We start from the raw sequence: 20,818 nt of genomic DNA, 5'->3' as shown, positions 1-20,818 counted from the left end.
ACAACTCAGGATAGCATTAAAAGAATAAAATGAATCAAAATTGATAGAAAGGAAATAATAAAGACATAAAAAATAGTAAAGAAACCAGGAAGTAAAAAAGTAGCAGATTTGATATGTAAACCAATGAATCATTTTGAGAAATTAAAAAAAAAGGAGAGAGAGTAAAACAATTTTAGAGGAAAGCTATTGAAGTGGGAATTTTTAGGGGGCTGCCAACACCCATTTTCCTTCATAATAGGTTCCCAATTTTTTTTGTGGAATTATCTTTCTTCTACTATGGGTTGTTTCGGTGCGAGAATAATTCCCGGCACCTGTTTTCCAAAACAGAAGTTAAGAAATCCATCTCCAACCTCTTTCCATTCCCTCTTATAGACCAGGGACTGATCAAATAGTCTCTTTCCCTGGTGTTTGAACGCTGAGTTAAGGATAGAACGGAAGAACCGATAGGGAATAATTTATTGAAGCAGCGGCAGCAGCTGTGTGCGGGTCAGATGGTTTAGCTGTTAGTTGTAACACAAATTTCCTGTCATTCCTTTTCGCCTTCCTGAGTGACTATCCTCAGTTCTTAAGCCTAGTTTCTTAGCCTCCTGTCAAGAGGGTGAATATCCTGGGGCGCCTGGGTGGCTCAGTCGTTAAGCGACCGCCTTCGGCTCAAGCGTCTGCCTTCGGCTCGGGTCATGATTCCAGGGTCCTCGGATCGAGCCCCGCATCGGGCTCCCTTCTCCGCGGAACTCTCCCACTCCCCCTGCTTGTGTTCCTTCTCTGGGGAAGGGGGAAGAGTGTGTATATCCTATTATCTTCCAAATGAATTTTCTTTTACTAAAGTTAGCCAGAGTTGGTTTGGTGGCTTGTCACTTAGAACCTTAAGTGATAAAAGCATGTGCAACTTATCAAATAATCTGAATATCTAGAGGAAAATTTCAAGGAAAATAAAATGATCAGAATTTACTCAGGAAGAGGTAGAAAATTCAAATAAATTAATCGCTAAGGAGCAATAGAAAAGTTAAAGATTTTAACCCCCCAAAGACACTAAGTTTTACTAACTTTTTTAAGATTTTATTTTTAAGTAACCTCTACACCAAATGTGGGGCTTGAACTTACAATCCCGAGATCAAGAGTTACACACTCTACTGACTGAGCCAGTCAGGTGCCCCTATTTTTTTTTTTTTTAAAGATTTTATTTTACTAACTCTTTTAAGAAAGATTATTCTTGGGGTGCCTTGGTGGCTCAGTCGTTAAGCGTCTGCCTTCGGTTCAGGACACGATCCCATGGTCCTGGAATCGAGCTCCACATCAGGCTCCCTGTTCCGCGGGAAGCCTGCTTCTCCCTCTCCTACTCTCCCTGCTTGTGTTCCTGCTCTCTCTCCCTTTCTCTCTCTGTCAAATAAATAAATAAATAAAATCTTTTTTTTAAAAAAGATTATTTTTCTGTTATTTACAATTTTTCCAGAACACAGAAAAAGATGGCCAGCCCTCCAATTTATTAGCAATACTCTGATACCCAAAACTGGTAAGATGGGCCTCTGAAAGAAATCTATAAACTAGGGCGCCTGGGTGGCTCAGTTGGTTAAGCGACTGCCTTCGGCTCAGGTCATGATCCTGGAGTCCCAGGATCCAGTGCCGCATCAGGCTCCCTGCTCAGCAGGGAGTCAGCTTCTCCCTCTGACCCTCCCCCCTCTCATGCTCTCTCTCTATCTCATTCTCTCTCTCAAATAAATAAATAAAATCTTTTTTTAAAAAAGAAATCTATAAGCTAATAATTAAAATTATTTATTTATATGCAATGATCCTAAATAAAATATTAGCAAATTATACATTATAAACCACAGTATATTAAAAACAATGTAATGACCAAGTGGGGAGCATTTAAGAAATTTACAGGGATATTCAACATTAGGATATCTATTAATGTAATTCAGTATATTAAAATATTTAATTAATTAAAATAATAGATTAAATAAGATAATCTTTATAATTATTTCATAAGATATGGAAAAGGTGTTTGATATGAGTTTAATATAAATTCTTAATTTTTAAAAAGTGAACAATCTAGAAAAAGAACAAATATCATTAACCTGATAAAGGGTAGAAACCAACAGTAAACACCATATACAACGGTGAAACACTTGAGCCAAACCCAGAAAAATCAAAGATGCTGTATCTCAATACTGTTGTTGTTGGAGGCAATAAACATGAAAAAACATAAATATTGGAGTGGAAGACACAAAATTGCCATTATTTGCAGATGAAATGACTGTCTACTTAGATAAAAAGTGCTTGAAAAAGTATTAGACCTAATGTCAAAGTTATTAAAATGACTGAATACAAAATCAATAGAAGAAAGTGACTTTCCTATCTGTCAGCAATGAAAAAGGAAACGTAATGGATGGTTCATAATGACTGACATTCTCTATAGTTAGTATCTCTTCCCTCCTAACACGTGAGAATAAATATAAAAATAAAAATAAGTCTGGGGCACCTGGGTAGCTCAGTCAGTTAACTGTCTGCCTTCAGCTCAGGTCATGATCTCAGGGTCCTGGGATCCAGCCCCGTGTTGGGCTCCCTGCTCACTGGGGAGTTTGCTTCTCCCTCTCCCTCTGATCCTCCCCCTCACTTGTTCTCTCTCTCTGTCTCAAATAAATTTAAAAAAATCTTTTTTAAAAATAAAAAATAAATAAAAATAATTCCACTGCACCATCAAAAACCGAAGAGGGAGTCCATCAATAGGATATAAACAGTGAAGAATTACTGAAGATGTACAATAGACAGGAAGAGATTAACTGCAGAACTTAACAAAGTTTAAGAAATGTTATATAGGTGACAACAAGGTATCCAGAATAAGGGAGACCACAAAATAAATAGAGATAGTAGAAATCTGAGATAAGTGATGGACTAGGTGGTCAATTAAAGAAAGGTCAGAACAGTTGAGCCAGTACCCCATTCTTTTTTTTTTTAATTTTATTTTTAAGTAATCTCTACACCCAATGTGGGGCTCGAACTCAAAACCTCAAGACCAAGAGTTGCATGCTCTACCAACTGAGCCAGCCAGGTGCCCTGAGCCAGTACCTCATTCTTGGGGCAACTTACTTCAGCATTTGCTCCAGGATAAAGTCTACAGAAGGCTCTCGGCCCATCATGTTCTAACTTAGCATTTCCTGAGCAGATGGTGGGGCAGGAGAAGCAAAGAAGCATTCCAGGTATATACAACTTCATGGGGTTCAGGAAATCTCTGCATTTGAAAAATAAGCCATAGTCAAGCTCCTGAGACCTCACATCCCACCCTACCCCTCTCCTGCACAATCATCCACAGAGATCCTAATAAGGATCTACACAACCAGAATGTACAGCACAAGAAAAAGAAAATGATCAACCTCATTTATGACTAAAGGTGCAAACACTCTAAATAAAATGCCAGCAAACTGATATAAACAAAATCTTAAATAGAATTCAGCAGTCTGTAAATAATAACATCAACACTTGACAACTATTTTATGCACACATACACACACACAAACACACATAAGTCTGTAGGCTCGAGTAAATAAGTAATTAGGTTAGTGTCATAATTAAAGGGTAGAAGAGGCACAAGTTTGAATTCAAAGAAGCAAAAACATTGTAGTCTTAACTTTGAATTGAAAATGTCATTGTGAGCCATAATTTTTCTCTTTCTAAAAATATATACCTCCTATCTGTATTCACCAATGCCTAGAAGTTAAAATAATACAGAAGCAAAGACCACCCCATTGTGCCCAGATGGTGTTCTTTTTTAAAAAAATTTTTTATTGTTATGTTAATCACCATACATTACATCATTAGTTTTTGATGTAGTGTTCCATGATTCATTGTTTGTGCATAACACCCAGTGCTCCACGCAGAACGTGCCCTCTTTAATACCCATCACCAGGCTAACCCATCCCCCCACCCCCTCCCCTCTAGAACCCTCCGTTTGTTTTTCAGAGTCCATCGTCTCTCATGGTTCGTCTAAAATATTTTAATATTTTTTAAAAGATTTTATTTATTCATTTGAGAGAGAGAGAATGAGAGAGAGCACATGAGAGGGGTTAGGGTCAGGATGGTGTTCTTTACATACTATTTCTCACTAAAAGAAGGAAGGGCTCCTTGGAGAAAGGGCTGAGGTAGAAAACATATAAGTCAGATAAAGACATCTTGTGTCAGAAAGCAAGAAAGCTATTAGAGGCTAGTGAGTGGTATTAAAAGATATAGGACACAACTTCAGGGGGCTCTCACAAGTCAAAGATGAAGCAATTTAAGCACTTAAAAAATAATAAAAATAACAAAGGATTGAAATAAAAATAAATATGTAAAAACGAGGGAAAGTTCTTTATGTCAGCTAATTGCAGAAGGAATGGTAAAATTAGCATATCACCACTTTGTAAACACTTATAAACCAATAAATCTAGGTGACAATCATCAATTGTTGCTAAAACCATTAGGTGAAAAGCACTGATCCCACTGATCAATCTTAATATTGCCAAGAGAGACAACTGGATGCCAAGTGCCTCCTCATGTGGAAAACATGAAATACTCTTGCAAAAAAAAAAAAATTGAACTTCGATCATAATCAATTTTCAAGATCTCACTACCAGTTAACTACCAGTTTATAGGAAATGCAGAGGATAGAGAAACATGGTTTATACCACTAAAAGGTTGGAAAATACTACAAGATAAAGATTCAGTTTCTTCAACAAACAAATGCCATGAAAAAAAATAGGGGGAGAAAACTGATCAATCAAATGTAATGCGTAGGCATAGCTTGGATCTTACTTGCTCAAAGCAACGACTGACAGACATTTTGAAATAATTAGGGAAAATTCTACATGGACTGTTATTAGCTGATACTAAGGAATTATTACTTTAGTTTGGTGTGATAATGATATTGCACCCATGTTTAAAAAGTCCTCTGTTGGAGATTTATGGGTGAAATGCTATGTGGGGCTTACCACAATATACTCCAGCAAAAAAAAAAAATATATATATATATATATAATTTATAGTAATTTATAATTATAAAATAACATAAAATATTTTAGAATTATAAATTAATATTTATTTTAAAAATAAAATATTTTATAAATAAGTTTATATGTATAATTTATAATAATATATATTATACATATAGTAATGAAGAGATAGATGAAACAAGACTTGCAAAAGGCTGGTTATTGTTGAAACTGAATTATGGGTACATAGAGGTTCATTGTACTGCTCTCTGAACTTTTATGTTTGAAAATTTTTTTTTTTAATAAAAGTTTTAATAAAGAAAGTCATGGTGCCTGGGCAGCTCAGCTGGTTAAGCGTCTGCCTCCGGCCCAGGTCATGATCCCAGGGTCCTGGAATTGAGTCCTGCAAGGGGCTCCCTCTGCCCTCTGCCCTCCCCCTGCTTGCGTTCTCTCTCTCTGACAAATAAATAAATAAAAGCTTTAAAAAAAATAAAAAAATAAAAAAAATTTTTTAAAAGGAGCAAAAAATTTAAAATGGCCTTGGGAATCCTAGAGTAAAAGATTTAAGGAAAAAAAAGTAAAAAAAAAAGTTACCTTCAATAAAAATCCAGAAAGCAAGTTGTTATGTAGCAGAACTTTCTGACTAAAAGTGGAAAAAGCCCAACAGTTGGTAAGAACTTCACAACCCTAGTATGTAAATTTAGAGAGTAAAATGTTGGGATAAGACATGAGAAACTTAAAAGGTTTTACTCTCAAAGTATTATAAATGGATGTAAATAGTGGCATGTCACATGATGCTGAGATTTTGTGTCATAAACCAAAAAACAACTTTTTCAGATTGATGGATCAACAGATTTTGACATATGGTACCACTTGTAAGATACATAAATTGTGGTGAAATTTAAGGGAATTTTTCTGCTATAAAATGCTACCCTAAACAAGCAAAGGCCAAGATACATTTACTGTTTTGTCTTCATATTTAAAACAAAAGATACATCTTTAAGAAGTGCATTGGCATCTGCACTGATGATGCCCCACTGATTTGAACATTGCTCCCTAAGAGTGTTCATTCTTACAAAAGAGAAAATCCTGGGATGCCTGGGTGGCTCAGTCAGTTAAGCATCTGCCTTTGGCTCAGGTCATGATCACAGGGTCCTGGGATGGAGCCCAGCATTGGGCTCCTTGCTCAGCAGGGAGCCTGCTTCTCCCTCTGCCTGTGCTCTCTCGCACACTCTCTCTCTCTGACAAATAAATAAATAAAATCTTGAAAAAAAAAAAGAAAAGAAAATCCTGATATATTCACAATACACTGCTTTCTTCCCAGAGATATGCTGGTGTCAGAAACTTCTGGAGCTGAAATGAAAATAATTTGGGACGATGCTACAGAAATACCTAAACTTGGGGGTGCCTGGGGGGCTCAGTCAGTTAAGTGTTCAACTCTTGATTTCGGCTCAGGTCATGAACTCAGGGTCCTGGGATCGAGCCCCCAGTCAGGCTCCTTGCTCAGGGGGAGTCTGCTGGAGATTCTCCCTCTGCCCCTCCCCGCGCCCCCTGCTCTCACTCTCAAATTTAGTGAGAGTGCATGAGGGGGCGGGGAAGGGCAGAGGGAGAGGGAGAAGCAGACTCTCCGCCGAGCAGGGAGCCTGATGGGGGGGGAGTGGGGAGGGGGGGTTGTTTGATCCCAGGACCCCGAGATCATGACCTGAGCCGAAGGAAGACACTTAATCGACTGAGCCACACAGGAACACCATAAAATAAATAAATCTTAAAAGAGAGAGAGGAAAAAAAAATGCCTAAACTTATCAAAGGCTAGTTCACTGAACAATGTTTAAGAAACTGAAAACCTGGACAAAGACCACATAAATCTTCTGCTACATGCATAATATCTTATGGCTTAGGATATCATTTGTTGTAGGGGAAGACAGCTGTCATGTCATGAAAATACTTAAGTACTCTGTAAAAGGTTCATGTGGTGGCAATAGAAAGCATTAGCTTGCTAGACACACGAGTGAGCCATGTTAGAAACTGATCCTCCACCCCCAGTTGTGCCTCCAACTGTCACTGACAGCGACCCCAGGAAACATCTTGACTGAGACCATAAGAGACTCTGAGCCAGAACCACCAACCTGAGCTGCTCCCGAATTTCTGACCTACAGAAATTATGCAGGATATTTATTGTGTTAAGCCACTAAGTGTTGGGGTGATTTGTTACACAGTAAGAGAAACTAATACAGATTTTGTTTCTTAACAGGATGTTTGAGCTGAAAACTGAGCTGTGGTAATACTTCCAAGAAAATAGTAGGCTAGGTTGTGCCAAATGCTTTGAAGATCAAGAAGAGCTTCAGAAACTAGCCTACTTAGTAGACATTTTTCATCACATGAACTAGTTGAATTAGTTGAGTATATTCAAGGGCGTGGAGAAAATATTTTGATTTCAAGTGACAAGAGTCTTGGTTTTAAATGGAAATAAAAATTTTGGAAAAAATCACATGGCAAAAAGAAATCTTGAAGCTTCCACTGCTGCTTGCATTTAGTGAGGAAATTTCAAGTCTCAAGTTGAGACCAAACCACTTAGGAGAATTGTAGAACAAAACTAAAAAATATTTTCCCTCCACAACACAAGTGTATGCCTGAATGAGGACTCCGTTCTCTGAATCTTCTCAGTCTGAGCACCTGACTTTGATAGAAGAGGAAGAATTTTGTGAATTAATGATTATAAATGTAAGATGAAATTTACTGATTTGCCCTTCTATAAGTTCTGGATTTCTGTAAAAGAAAAGCATCCTATACCATTCATAGAAAAGTAATAAATATTTTACTGTACTTTTCAACCTTTTACTTGTGTGAGCAAGCTTTATCTTGTCTAATAATGAACATTAAGAGCAAAGACAGAAATCATCTTATTTTAGTTGAAAATGAAATCTACGTATGCCAGCTTCAAGATCGACTCAGAATTGAGGATATACACAGTAAAAGGCAAGAAAAGATTTCTTAGTAAATAGGTTAATTTCACTGTTTTTTTCACTTCAAAAATAACACTTTTATCCAAATATAGGCCTATAAAAAGAGATTAACATTCATTAAAATCGATTTGCAATCTTTATGAAAGGAAAAATGGAAGTTTCTTCTCCTACTTAATTCGCATCACAACTGGGGTGCCTGGGTGGCTCAATCCGTTGAACGCTGCCTTCTGCCTTCCCCTGGGGTTGTGATCCCAGGGTCCTGGGACCCAGCCCCATGTTGAGTCCCATGTCAGGCTCCCTGCTTAGTGGGGACCCTGCTTCTCCCTCTCCCTCTGCAGGTCTCCCTGCTTGTGCTCTCTCTGTCAAATAAATTAATAAAAGTTTTTTAAAAATTTGCATCATAATTGATATCCTTTATGAGGAGGGGAACGTACACAGAATAGGCTAATAAGTTGGACAAAGAAATAGATTCACAGAAAAACATCATTCTCAACGAGTTGCACAATAGTGTAAACCACTGAACTATACACTTAAAAATGATTAATATGGTAAAGTTTGTTATGTGTCTTTTACCACAGTTTAAAAAAGCATTGACAATTATTACTGGATCATTATGTCTACAACTTGATCATATTTATATATATATATGCTTATTATATATATATATATATATAAATACACGCACACACACTTATAACATTTTTATGCAGGGGTTTCAAACACATGAAAATTATTTTAAGGGTTCCTCCAGGATAAAAAAAGAGAGAAAACGGCTGGTCTGGTAGATGGGAAATGAAACTTTTCTAAGCAGGAAGTATATGACAACAATGGAGAAAGAGAAGCAAGGCAATGGTGCTGGCCTGATTAAGAAGTGGGATGGTGTACAACATAAGAAGGAAATAAAATTAATCACATAGAGGACCTACTCAATGCAAAGATTTTACTTTAGACTTGTTGCTAAAAAGGAAATGGGGAGCTATTTGAGGTTTTGAGGACGGCTATGGCATGAGTAAACTCTTTTAGTTAGGTCAGTATGTCATCACATGCAATACAGATGGAAGAAAAGTTAAACATGGAAGCATTTATTCTGGACTTCTGAATTCTTGTAGATTATATTGAGTGATTTAGGGTAGGAATTAACACAAGGAAGTGTGGCAGTGACAACAGGCGGCCTGTAATGACAGCACAAAGCTATCTTCCAAGGAATTAATAGCAATTGATAGCTTTGGAGAAAAGAGACCAATCAAGGCTACGGTGGGGATGGTGATAACAATGATAGAGGAGAGTGCTCAAAAGTCTGAGTTCAAAGATTCAGACACCAAGAGTATGACAGGGAAGGGGAATGATGTACAATTTGGGAAGAGTAAGAGATGGAGGGTGGGCACAGAAGGACTGAAGGCTCTGAGAATCTAAGGTTCTACTTTGTTCCCATAACTGGCTGGCAAAGTTACTTCACCTGTCTGAATGTTAGTTCCCACCGACAATAAGTAAAATAAAGGGGCACCAAGTAATCCTGAAGGTCTTATAAAACTTCATTGATTTCATCACAGTGAGTTAGAGGTAACAGTGGACACCAAATGGAGCTAAACACCAAACATAAAAGTTAAATGAAGTAAAGCAAAATAGGGCAGGGCAGTTTTGAGTAATTTTCTATACTATGTACAGAATTTAAAGTACATTTACCAAATCTGAATAAAAAATACATTTATCAAGTTCCTTTTATATGTAGGATTGTTAGGGGCCTTCTCAAGAAGCTTATACATTGGTGTAGAAGACATATTGTGATTTCCAGTATTTCATAGTTAAGTTTACGAAGTTCTTTCGGAATCAAAACAGCCCTCCGAAGTAGGTACCGATCTCTGCCCTTTCAAAGAAGAGGCCATCGACTACGTCAAATACCAAGGTAAGGTCTCAAAAGATTCTGGTGTAGGGGCGCCTGGGGGGCTCAGTTCTTAAGCGTCTGCCTTAGGCTAGGGTCATGATCCCATGATCCTGGGATCAAGCCCCGCATCGGGCTCCCTGCTCGGCGGGAAGCCTGCTTCTCCCTCTCCCACTCCCCCTGCTCGCGTTCCCTCTCTTGCTGTCTCTCTCTCTCTCAAATAGATAAATAAAATCTTAAAAAAAAAAAAAAAGATTCTGGTGTAAAAGAGACCAACCAAATTTAACAAATAGATCACTAGCTTTCTTTGGAAGAGAAATTTCACTGGAAGCTGAAATTAGATATCAAGGGCTTAAAGAAAAAAGGGAAGAGGAGCTTGCAGCATAGATGGTCCAGAGCCTGCCAACGCTAAAAACGTACTGGACAGGGGCGCCTGGCTGGCTCACTCAGAAGAGCCTGCCACTCTTCAACTCCCGGTTGTGTGTTGGACCCCACGTTAGGTGTGGAGATTATTTAACTAAAGCGTGTAAAAAAAAAAAAAAAAGCACTTGACAAATTGAATAAACTATTTGGTGCAAAAGATAAAAATATTATTTGGCTTTTTGTCACATAAAAGGTACTTTTAAAGAAAAAATATTTTTAAAGGAACGTACACACATACACGCATTTTTTTCTTCCTTTAACTGGTGAAACCATAGGAGAGAAGGACAGGCACAGTTCAGCTCACAATCGTGCATACTTTAAGAGGTCCTGAAGAAATTAGCGCTCAAAAGAACGCAGGAAGCCCTTGCACTGGGTTGCGACGCCACCAGATCCACCTCTAGGTAGAGCGCAGCTGAAAACTCCTCAGAGATGTGGTTGGCACAGTTGCTGCGGCTGGCAACGAACTGACGAAGGAGGAGACCATTTTGCAGCCTGAAAAGCTAGGGCTCACGGCCAGCCCCCAGCCACCTAGAACCGCCAGGCCTCCGGGAAAGGGGGCGGATCACTAATGCCAGCCATCTCCCAGGGCAACACCGCGGGGGCACTTCCTGCAACTTCTTGATTCAAAGGACGCCACTATTATACGTCATTTCCTATGGAGGACTAGGCAAGTTGACCTGACTGTCGTGAACTAGTGTTTGAAGTTAGTACTGCTGCTCTTCCAGCGCTGAAGGCTGTTTTGGAAAGGCGACAGCGCCCCGGGTTTTGCCGGTGACTGGCTTTTTTGTAAACCAGTCGGTCAAGTTTCTGGTCGTTCCCCCCGCCCTCACCGTGCGCGGGTACGGTGGCCGAGGAGGCTCGTGTACGGCGGAAGTACCGGGAGAGTGGGTGTGCGCAGCCGCGCCGGACGTGCACGTGGCGCCGGTGAGTTGCGGTAGGGAGCAGATGGATACGAGAATGGCTGGACCCGAAACCCAGCTGCGGGAGGGAGGGAGGAAAGAAGGGAATGCGGCGTGAAGACCTTGCTGCCTGCTGGGGGAGGAGGTACTAACCGGGGGCGACGAGGCTGGTGAGTGGTCGGTCAGCGCGCACGGGGCTCTGGGGAGGTGACACTCCTCACCCTTCGGGTTAGTCTCTGGAGGCTTGGCCGTGCGTGAGGTTGCAAGGGTGCTGTATTTATTATTGCCCCCCTGTATGGTGTTCTGTCCCTGGCTCAGAGGGGTTAGGTGGTGTACCCAGAGGCCACAATGACCAAAAGGTACGCACTGTTTTTCTCACCAGGTAGAGTTAAGCATGTCTTTTCGAGGCGGAGGTCGGGGGGGCTTTAATCGAGGTGGCGGCTTCAGTCGCGGCGGCAGCAACAACCACTTCCGAGGTGGAGGCGGTAATTTCAGAGGCGGCGGTGGCGGCAGAGGAGGATTTGGACGAGGAGGTGGCCGCGGAGGCTTTAACAAAGGCCAGGACCAAGGACCGCCGGATCATGTAGTTTGTATGTCGGCTTCAAAGCTTAGCCTACTTGGGGGCGGAGGTTGTGGGTTTAATTTCGGGGACTACTTGCTGAAAGAAAACTCTAGCAGCTGTCATACGGAAGTCGCTGCTTGGTTGGGGAGTCAGGTCTGAAGATGCTGTAAACTGACTTAAAATAGTGCTGTAATGTAAAGGGAAGATCAAGAAAGCAAAAGAACACTTAGAATGCGTCATGGAAGTGGAAATTGAGCTTGGGCTGAAAGGAAGTTATTAAGTAGGTAATATTGTGTGTTTACTCCTATTGTTCCCGATTTACAGGGTAAGAAAACAGTGATTCAGAGTTAGGTTTCTCATAGTAATAAGTGATCATTTTGAGATACAAAGCCAGGTTTCCTGACTTCAAAGCCCATGCTGTCAGTTGCTATTCATGAGTAAGAGAAGTGTGAAAAAAAACTGCTTGGAAGGGAAACTACAGAGGGAAAGCCAAGAAAAAGACCTAACTAGAGTAGATTTGAAGTAATTATCAGTGAGGTGGTTAGAAGTCAGGAAAGTGAGACAGATTTGACAGTAAAAACCTACATCAAAAAGGAGAAAGGAGGAAGAGACATAAAGAGATATAAAGATGAGGTTGGATCAGTGTGCAACATGGTTTGAAGAATGCAGTGGCTAGAGTCATAGGTCGGAGCCCACAAGCATGCAACAGTCCATGCATGATGCACTGTGAGGGTGGTGGACATCAGAAAAAAGAAGGAAGGGTTTGATGGGAGAGAGATTTCGGTGGAAACAAAGTCAGTAGAACTTGGCTAATACTTGGGAATAAAAGGTACCAGGCTTTGAGCCTGGGTGATAGGGATAAAGAATTAGTTTTGCAGGGATGTAATGAGTATTTTAGTTGGGGTGACAGTCAGAAATAAAGGTAGTTATTTTGAGATTCCACATTTCCCTGAAAAAGGGTGAAGAGTCATTGGTGAAGAGGTGGTAGTGGGAGATTATAAAAGGAGGAAAAAAAGGAGAACAAAGACTAATTTACAGATAGGGACTGGGGAAATGAAAAGAGACAGTAGAATGTAAGCATAGTGTTTAATAATAATAGTTATTGTTCTAATAAAACACCTGTTATAGGTTGGCATTAATGTATCAGGCATTTTTCTAAGCACTTGCCATTTATTACTGTGTTTGTTCCTCATAATACTATATGTTAGGTGTTGGCACTGTTATTAGCCCTTATTAAAGATGAGGACACTGAAGCAGAGAGATAAGAATCTTACCCCAGGTCACATAGCTAGTGTGGAGATTTTGGCTTTTTTTTTTTTTTTTTCTTTTTGCCTCAGAGGAGAACAGATAAAGTGAAATCCCAGGTACCCAAGAAGAAAGCTTCCAGATGTTGTTGGTCAATGTCATTTGAAATTGTTTTATATTTTAACATTTTCTTGTCCTGTTTCAGTATTGGGAGAGTTCCTGCATCCCTGTGAAGATGACATAGTTTGCAAATGTACTACAGATGAAAATAAGGTGCCTTATTTCAATGCTCCAGTTTATTTAGAGAACAAAGAACAAATTGGTAAAGTGGATGAAATATTTGGACAACTTAGAGATTTTGTATCCTTTTTAATTAGAAGACCCAGTGATCTCATTGGAAGGTTACCATTTGCTTTTTAGGGAGCTAAGTCTTGATTTAATTCGACTTCCTGCTTCATTAAATTGGACAGAGTATTGCTAAGATTGGACCAACAAGGAGAATGTATTTCCACATATTGAAAAGAAAGACCCTGTAAGAGTGACTTCCTTTTTGGAAGGTTTTAGAAATGATTGCCATTTGGATAAGTGCTATAGGATTAAGGTACTTTGCTTTGATTATGAAGATGCCACTGGAATAGTGTGGAATTAGAAGTTTCAAAAACAAAAACTTCATTTTATTCTTGGAAACTCATTTTTTACCTTTCCTAAATATTCCCATATAACTTTGTTTTTAAAATTACATATGAATTCAGAAGGTTACCTTCTTTGATCTTTTTCCTTAATATAACTAATAGTATTTTTCTGTTAAATTGTCTGAAAATATGAAGGCATCTTCCTTTAAAAAACTGCAGAAGGTGAGTCAAGCTTATGATAACTAGGATCTTTGGTTTTATAAGTGAATGACCTTCCTTAGGACAGTGTTACTTAGAGCACCTGAGATTCCCCCAGTGTATCACTAATGAAGCTCTTAAATTGAGATGTTCTGTATTTTAGATGTTAAACTTACTGGTCTTTAAAAGTAATTTATTTAATATTTAATATTTATTTAAAAATATTTATTAGCAAATTCTATAACTACTATAATATGTTTTTTAGTTTATGTAAGACTCTTACTGGAAAGCTTACATGACCAAACATTGTAAGTAAAACGTTAAATTGTGAAACATTAATTTGGGAGAAGCCAGACATTAAATGATTTCACAAATATTTCAATAACATTATGATATATACTGTGAAGGAGATACACAGATTGCTATGAAAATGTTAGTAGTGGGACCAAATTTAGTATATTGGATTTCTGAGGAAGTGAACTAGAAGCTGAGACCTGAAAATTGACTAGGGGTGATTCCCAAACCTTGTTGCTCATCAGAATATCTGGGGGAGCTTTTTTTTTCTTTTTTAAAATTTTTTTATTAACATATAATGTATTATTTGTTTCAGGGGTACAGGTCTGTGATTCATCAGTCTTACACAATTCGCAGTGCTCACCATAGTACATACCCTCCCCAGTGTCCATCACCCAGCCGCCCCATCCCTCTTACCCCCCTCCACTCCAGCAACCCTCAGTTTCTTTCCTGAGATTGAGAGTCTCTTATAGTTTGTCTCCCTCTCTGGTTTTGTCTTGTTTCATTTTTCCCTCCCTTCCCCTATGATCCTTTGTCTTGTTTCTCAAAATCCTCATATCATTGAGATCATACGATACCTGTCTTTCTCTGACTGATTTATTTCGCTCAGCATAATACCCTCTAGTTCCATTCATGTCATTGCAAATGGCAAAATCTCATTTTTTTGATGGCTGCATAATATTCCATTGTGTGTATATATATATATATATATATATATATATATATATATATACCATATCTTTATCTGTTGATGGACATCTTGGCTCTTTCTATAGTTTGGCTATTGTGGACATTGCTGCTATAAACATTGGGGTGCGTGTGCCCCGTTGGATCACTACATTTGTATCTTTGGGGTAAATACCCAGTAGTGCAATTGCTGGGTCGTAGGGTAGCTCTATTCTCAACTTTTTGAGGAACCTCCATACTGTTTTCCAGAGTGGTTGCACCAGCTTGCATTCCCACCAATGGTGTAGGAGGGTTCTCTGGGGGAGCTTTTATGGTCATATATTTCTTGGTTCCACTCTTAGAAATTTGAGCCAGTAAGTCTTAGGTAGGGATCAGGATTCAATTGTAAAAAGGCAGGCTCCTGGATAATTTTGATGTAGTTAGGGTAGCAGTGGGGAATCACTGCTAGTCAAAGAGGTGGGAAGAGAAAACAGTTGGTACAAGTCTCTGAGACAGCCAATTTAAGGATCTGAAAAAGCAGAAGTATAGCTCAAACATAGAACATTTAGGAGAGACTAGAGAGGTGGATGGGGGTGGGTTACTTAAGGCCTCCCTCCAGGTCGTGGGAAAGAGTTTAGATTTTAGTTTTAGTTTTGTTTTTAAATATTAGGATAAATACAGTTAAGTTATATTAAAAAAGCATTGGAAAAATAAAAGAGCACCCTGGAAATGGGTTAGTACTGTAGGTGAAAGGGCCAGGTCGGAGACTTGCATTAGTCCCAGAGGAGATATTTTGGACTAGGGTAGTCGTGACAGTGGAAATGGAGAAAAGTGGATGGATTTATGAGAGATACAGGAAGTAGCATTGAAAGATCTTGGTAATTGATTAATAGTTGAAGTTAAAAATACCACCATCCGGGGCGCCTGGGTGGCTCAGTTGGTAAAGTGGCTGCCTTCAGCTCAGGTTGTGATCCCAGGGTCCTGGGATCGAGCCCCACAGCTGGCGGCTGGTTCCATGCTCAGCAGGGAGTCTGCTTCTCCCTCTGCCCTTCCCCCTGCTCATTCTCTCTCTCTCTCTCAAATAAATAAATAAAATCTTAAAAAAAAAATCATCTTTCAGATGTCTGATTTCAGCATCTTTGTGGATGGTGTCACCATGTACCGAAATGGGAAACATTGAAGGAGAAGGGGATTGGGGGAAGACAGTGAATTCAGTTTTAGACATAATGAGTTTGAAGCACTTATGAGATATTCACATAGTTAGGAGTTCAAAGGAAGAGCCTGGATTAAAGGTGGAATTGGAAGTTGTACAGACAGTATATGGTACAGTCTAGGAAGAAAGAATGAGAAAAAGCTTTAGGATACCTCCTAAATTTATATATCCTTTGGAGACTGAGAAATAACACCAGTCAAGTAGGAGGCAAACCAGGAGAGTTTCGTAGAAGTGGTTATCACCAAAGTCAGAACAGAAATGATCAGCTGTGGCAAAATGCTGCTGCAGAGTGTTCTTTGGATTTAGCAACAGGGAGGACAAAAGGTCATGGAGCCAATGGAGTGCTGGGCCCAGAACCCAGATTGGAATAGGAGATGAGATGGGGATAGTGCCTTGCTGCTGGCATAAGGCTGCTGCTGGCTGTAGAAACCCTGGCAAGGACCCCCTGGGAAATTGAACTGCTTCAGGTGGGCCCGAGAGCCAGGCTTCTCATTTAGTGACCTGAAAAAAGGAATTTGCCTGCGAGAGCCACTAAAATTCGATCTGGACGACTGCCTTTTCTCACAGTATTATTTATTTGAGGATTTATTATTTTTTTCAAAAGATTTTATTTGAGAGAGAGAGAGAGCAGGAGCGGTGGGGGGAGGGATGCAGAAGGAGAGGGAGAAGCAGACTCCAGGCTGAGTGGGGAGCCCAATGTGGGACTCGATTTCAGGATCCTGAGATCATGACCTGAGCTGAAGGCAGATGCTTAACTGACTGAGCCACCCAGGAGCCCTTGTGGATTTATTATTTAGTGTTTTTTATCACAGATGCTAAATTGGTACATTCTACTTCTTCCCTTTTCTAGATTCACTGTTCAGGTTCAAGTCTTCCTTATCCAGCCCAGGCTGTCTAATTGAATTTTCTGTAATGATGGAAATACCTGCCTAATACAATAGCCACTAACCATTTGTAGCTATTGAACACCTGAAATACGGCTAATGTAACTCAGGAACTGAATCTTTAATTGTTAATTAAATAGCCAGTGTGGCTAGTGGCTGCCATATTGGACAGTGCAGAGCTAGACAATATTTTTGGGAGAATGCGCTCTGAAGGGAAGAATGATAAGGTGGTATCTAAAGAGGAATTCAGACATCTATAAGTAATACATTATCATTTGAAACTCCTTATGCGTGTTTTATGTAAAATTGTGAAATATACCCCGTTATGTTTCATTATTATAAAAAATAACCTCTTTAATCCCAAATAATAGAATGGGTTTAGTTTATGCATATCCTTTACTATTTTGTATGTTCAGCAAATAGTTACTGATATGATCCTTTATTCAGGTTTTGAAATAACTAGTGTGTCTGTACTTCATTGTGAATTTTAATGTTAAATTTTTAATAGTTTTCATTTTAGGGCAATTCTTTTTTTTTTTTTTTAAAGATTTTATTTATTTATTTGAGAGAGAATGAGAGCCAGGGAGCACGAGAGGGAAGAGGGTCAGAGGGAGAAGCAGACTCCCTGCTGAGCAGGGGAACCCGATGTGGGACTCGATCCCAGGACTCCAGGATCATGACCTGAGCCGAAGGCAGTTGCTTAACCAACTGAGCCACCCAGGCGCCCTTCATTTTAGGGCAATTCTATTGAGTGAAAAGGTACTTAATTTTTGGAAGACATCTATTTATAAATATGAGAAATGAGATTGAATTGGTCTTGGTTTTTATTTATATGCCTGTATTGCTTACTGTGTGCGAAGTATGTGCTTTGTATACATTACTCTTGATCTTAACAAAGACTGTGGGGTAGGTACTTTATTCTCTTCATTTGATAGATCAGAAAACTAAGGTACAAAGAAATTAGGTCTTTACCCACGGCTAGCTACACAGTAGTTAATAGGGTTGGGATTTGAACTCAAGCATATTTGAGTCTAGTGTATAGATTCTTCATGATTATACTGTTCTACTTCCTAAGTCATCGCACTGATTGTTTCTGTTATACTTCCAGTTTTATATAGACCCATATAAACTGTTACCACTGCAGAGGTTTTTACCTCGACCTCCAGGTGAGAAGGGACCTCCAAGAGGTGGTGGCAGGGGAGGTCGAGGAGGAGGAAGAGGAGGTGGAGGTGGCCGAGGTGGTAGAGGTGGTAAGTTACTTTTGGGGGAAATTTTCTAATGAGATTTCAAAGTTGCAGCCAGTTCATACAGTACAATTTAATTTTTTATATAGGCAAACCTCCTTTATGCTTATTTATTTTTTTTTAGAAAAGCTATTTTCAAATCTTAGCAGATTGCCGTAGTAATAATGCTCAGTTTCAATAACTTATTTAAGAAAAATCTAATAAAATATAATTTTGAGGGATTTTATCTTTTTGGGGTTATTCATGTTTTGTTGAGCATTTTATAAAGTATAAGATTATCTTGACTGAATTTAATTTTTTAGTTAATATTACTGGGTGTTGATTATATGCTGAGAGCTGGTCATATTCTTTTAATATTCACTCAAACCTTGTGAGGTAGGTGATAGCCTTATTTTAGATGAGGAAATGGGAGGCTTACAGAAGTTAATTTGCCCTTATCAAACAATTGGCCATCTAAAAATAAAGCCCCTATCTTCTGATGTCATGTTAAAGACTTCCCCATAAATTCATTGCTTTGATTTCAGCATTTTGATATATGTATTTCCTCAGAGTTTTGGTACATTGATCATTATGAACAGGGTTGGGAATAAGGTGCGGTGCAGCATAGAGTATACCTAGATCTGTGAGTAGTGGTGTAGTGGGTAGGTGACAGGATGATGGCAGAGCCTAAGTGGTTAGGAAGGGGACCCGAAAATTGGTTGGATATCTTCTGTTACTGAAGCAGAAAGGAGAGAACTCTGTTTTCACCTTTGCCTTTCTCAATTTAATTATTTCATTCTAAATATGCTTTTTTGGGTCCATATAGCTAGGAGATAATCTCTTTAAGAAATCTGAATATATGTCTATTAAATATTTTGAGAATCTGATGATTCATTCCCATTCTATATTCAGTCTCATCTATAACACTGAAAAAAAATTCACTCCCCCTAGCTGCTACCCTTGGTTCTTAGGATAAAAATGCCTTAGTTCAATCAAAAAAGTAAGCAAAAGTTGAGGTACTCCTACACTTAACAGTAGGGCTAAATGGAACTTTAACAAGCTTTTGTAATTCATTAAAACAATACTTGTTTAAAAACTTGTAATCCAGGGTGTTAGGCTTATCAAAATAGCATAGGCTACAGTAGTTTTCTAAACATTTCCTTTATTTTTAGGTGGTTTTAGAGGTGGAAGAGGAGGTGGAGGTGGAGGCTTCAGAGGAGGAAGGGGTGGTGGTGGTTTCAGAGGTGAGTGTGAAAAAAAAATCTTTGAATCACTGAATTTCTGAATTGGTATTATCTACCATTTTAAATTTTTATTCGGTCTTATTTTGGTTTCCCGAGTATATAGAACACCATTGCTTTAGGCTAATTTATAGCTTCATTTTTATATCACTTTCTTGCTTTCCCCTTTGAATTTTTTCACCTACATCTAATTTGTTTTGCTGTATTAATTTGAAAAATAAAAAGGTGTGTAATATGAATGACAGTTAAATTTGGTAAATTGGTTGTCTAACCAGTATAAGAAGAGATTTTAAACTTGAGATTTCGGGTATAGTGCTATTAAAAATTTATTTTCTATAGCCTTAATACTTTCATTTTCTCTTAATCAGGGAGAGGACATTAAGTGTAACAGTTGACAAACTTCCTGCATGATCTACTTCTATGGATAAGAAACTTGTTTCTTGAGCAAGTCTTGAAGAACTGGTCATTTTCTGGCAGTGGGACTAAAATGTCAACGCCATGCAAAAATGAGTGCAACAGAGTAGGCAATTTTGCTCTAAAAGAGTATGAACAAATGTTTTAATGTTTTGTACAATGCTTGGAACTTTGTGGGTGCTTAATAAATGGGCAGTTTTCATTTGAAGCATACTTGGAATTTTTAAAATAAAATGTTTTATTTCTTTAAGTTAGAGCAGCTGTGTTTATTAAAACAGCTATTTTTGAAGTTAAAAGGAATAACTAAAACTCAGTGGATTTCAGATAGGAAAAATGATTTGTTAACATATATAACTGATCTTTAAAAAAGTAGGTTAGGGGAACAGTACTTTAATGTTATTTATAAATTAACACCCCCTTTCAAAATCTTTGCCTTTTGTATATGAAAACATCAGCACCTTTTATTTCATTTCACTTGTGTACGTTAAGAGTTACTAAAGCAGTTTCTTTAATTTCAATTAATAATTGATTAGCAAATTATAGTGTTGATTATGAATGTATTAAAGTTGGAACAGCTCTGTTCACGTGAGAACTGAAGTTCAAGTAATTTCTGGAGAAATGTTCAATTCTCATTCAACAATCTTAGATGGGATCTTGAAAGTTTGAATGTTTTTATTTTTTAAAAGAAACTCTTAAGATGTTATTTATCATAAGAAAAGAAGAGATGTTATTCATTAGAAATAAATACATGTTCAGATTCCTGGGTAGGGACATTACAAATGAAATGGATTTTTGATCCCTACTGCTAGTGTAGTATCAGGAAGTAACTATGATAGCAAGTTAGAATGCTGTGATAATGGAACCATTTCCCTGCCATTGATTTCCCCCCCAAACACACATATTTGTTCTCAGAAAGAATGATGTTTCCATCTTTCCTTAAATTTTCTAGCATGCTGTACCTAATATTAATACTTGGTTAACTCTGGAATGCTTGTTTGAGTAGCATATAGTATTGTCTCTATCAGTAATTTGGGTTTTACTTATCTTTTTTGATTAATGGAATTGCAGCAGAATTAATAAATATATATGATGAACAAATATGCTGAAAATTACTTTTTCGG

General features: G+C 38.5%; 2 protein-coding genes across 4 annotated transcripts in view; one reads left to right on the top strand and one right to left on the bottom strand.

The window, feature by feature from the left end:
* Nucleotides 1-11,521, bottom strand: part of CFI (complement factor I) — an 80,531-nt gene extending 69,010 nt beyond the window's left edge. The window contains exons 1-3 of the mRNA XM_088021335.1: nt 11,505-11,521; nt 11,057-11,204; nt 10,613-10,690 (exon numbers count right to left, since the gene is read on the bottom strand). Coding sequence (XP_087877461.1) covers nt 10,613-10,690; nt 11,057-11,204; nt 11,505-11,521 — 243 coding nt within the window. The remainder of the gene's footprint in view (nt 1-10,612; nt 10,691-11,056; nt 11,205-11,504) is intronic.
* GAR1 (GAR1 ribonucleoprotein) lies at nt 10,891-19,947 on the top strand. 3 transcript variants are annotated; one of them, XM_028121341.2, is made up of 7 exons: nt 10,891-11,150; nt 11,508-11,715; nt 13,138-13,292; nt 13,727-13,786; nt 17,928-18,069; nt 19,215-19,286; nt 19,652-19,947. In XM_028121341.2, the coding sequence occupies exons 2-7, from the start codon at nt 11,520-11,522 to the stop codon at nt 19,663-19,665; spliced, it is 639 nt and encodes a 212-aa protein (XP_027977142.1). In that variant the 5' UTR covers nt 10,891-11,150; nt 11,508-11,519; the 3' UTR covers nt 19,666-19,947. The 3 variants fall into 3 exon arrangements, with proteins under 3 accessions (XP_027977142.1, XP_027977144.1, XP_027977141.1); XM_028121343.2 differs by having other exon boundaries at nt 10,891-11,160; XM_028121340.2 differs by having other exon boundaries at nt 11,146-11,295.
* Nucleotides 19,948-20,818: the final 871 nt, after the last annotated feature.

This window comes from Eumetopias jubatus, unplaced genomic scaffold (assembly GCF_037043125.1).
Source record: "Eumetopias jubatus isolate StellerSeaLion01/CBP00866 unplaced genomic scaffold, mEumJub1_p1.0 scaffold_2, whole genome shotgun sequence".
In the NCBI taxonomy this organism is placed as follows: Eukaryota; Metazoa; Chordata; class Mammalia; order Carnivora; family Otariidae; genus Eumetopias; species Eumetopias jubatus.
Note: the sequence above shows the minus strand (reverse complement) of the source record. Positions and strands in the feature narration are given on the sequence as shown.

What these genes read in the sequence shown, in the direction of transcription:
- GAR1 (XM_028121341.2), top strand. Translation starts at nt 11,520, where the DNA reads ATGTCTTTTCGAGGCGGAGGTCGGGGGGGCTTTAATCGAGGTGGCGGC. An exon ending in ACCGCCGGATCATGTAGTTT is followed by an intron (nt 11,716 to 13,137) that starts GTATGTCGGCTT and finishes GTCCTGTTTCAG; the next exon opens with TATTGGGAGAGTTCCTGCAT. An exon ending in TGGCCGAGGTGGTAGAGGTG is followed by an intron (nt 18,070 to 19,214) that starts GTAAGTTACTTT and finishes CTTTATTTTTAG; the next exon opens with GTGGTTTTAGAGGTGGAAGA.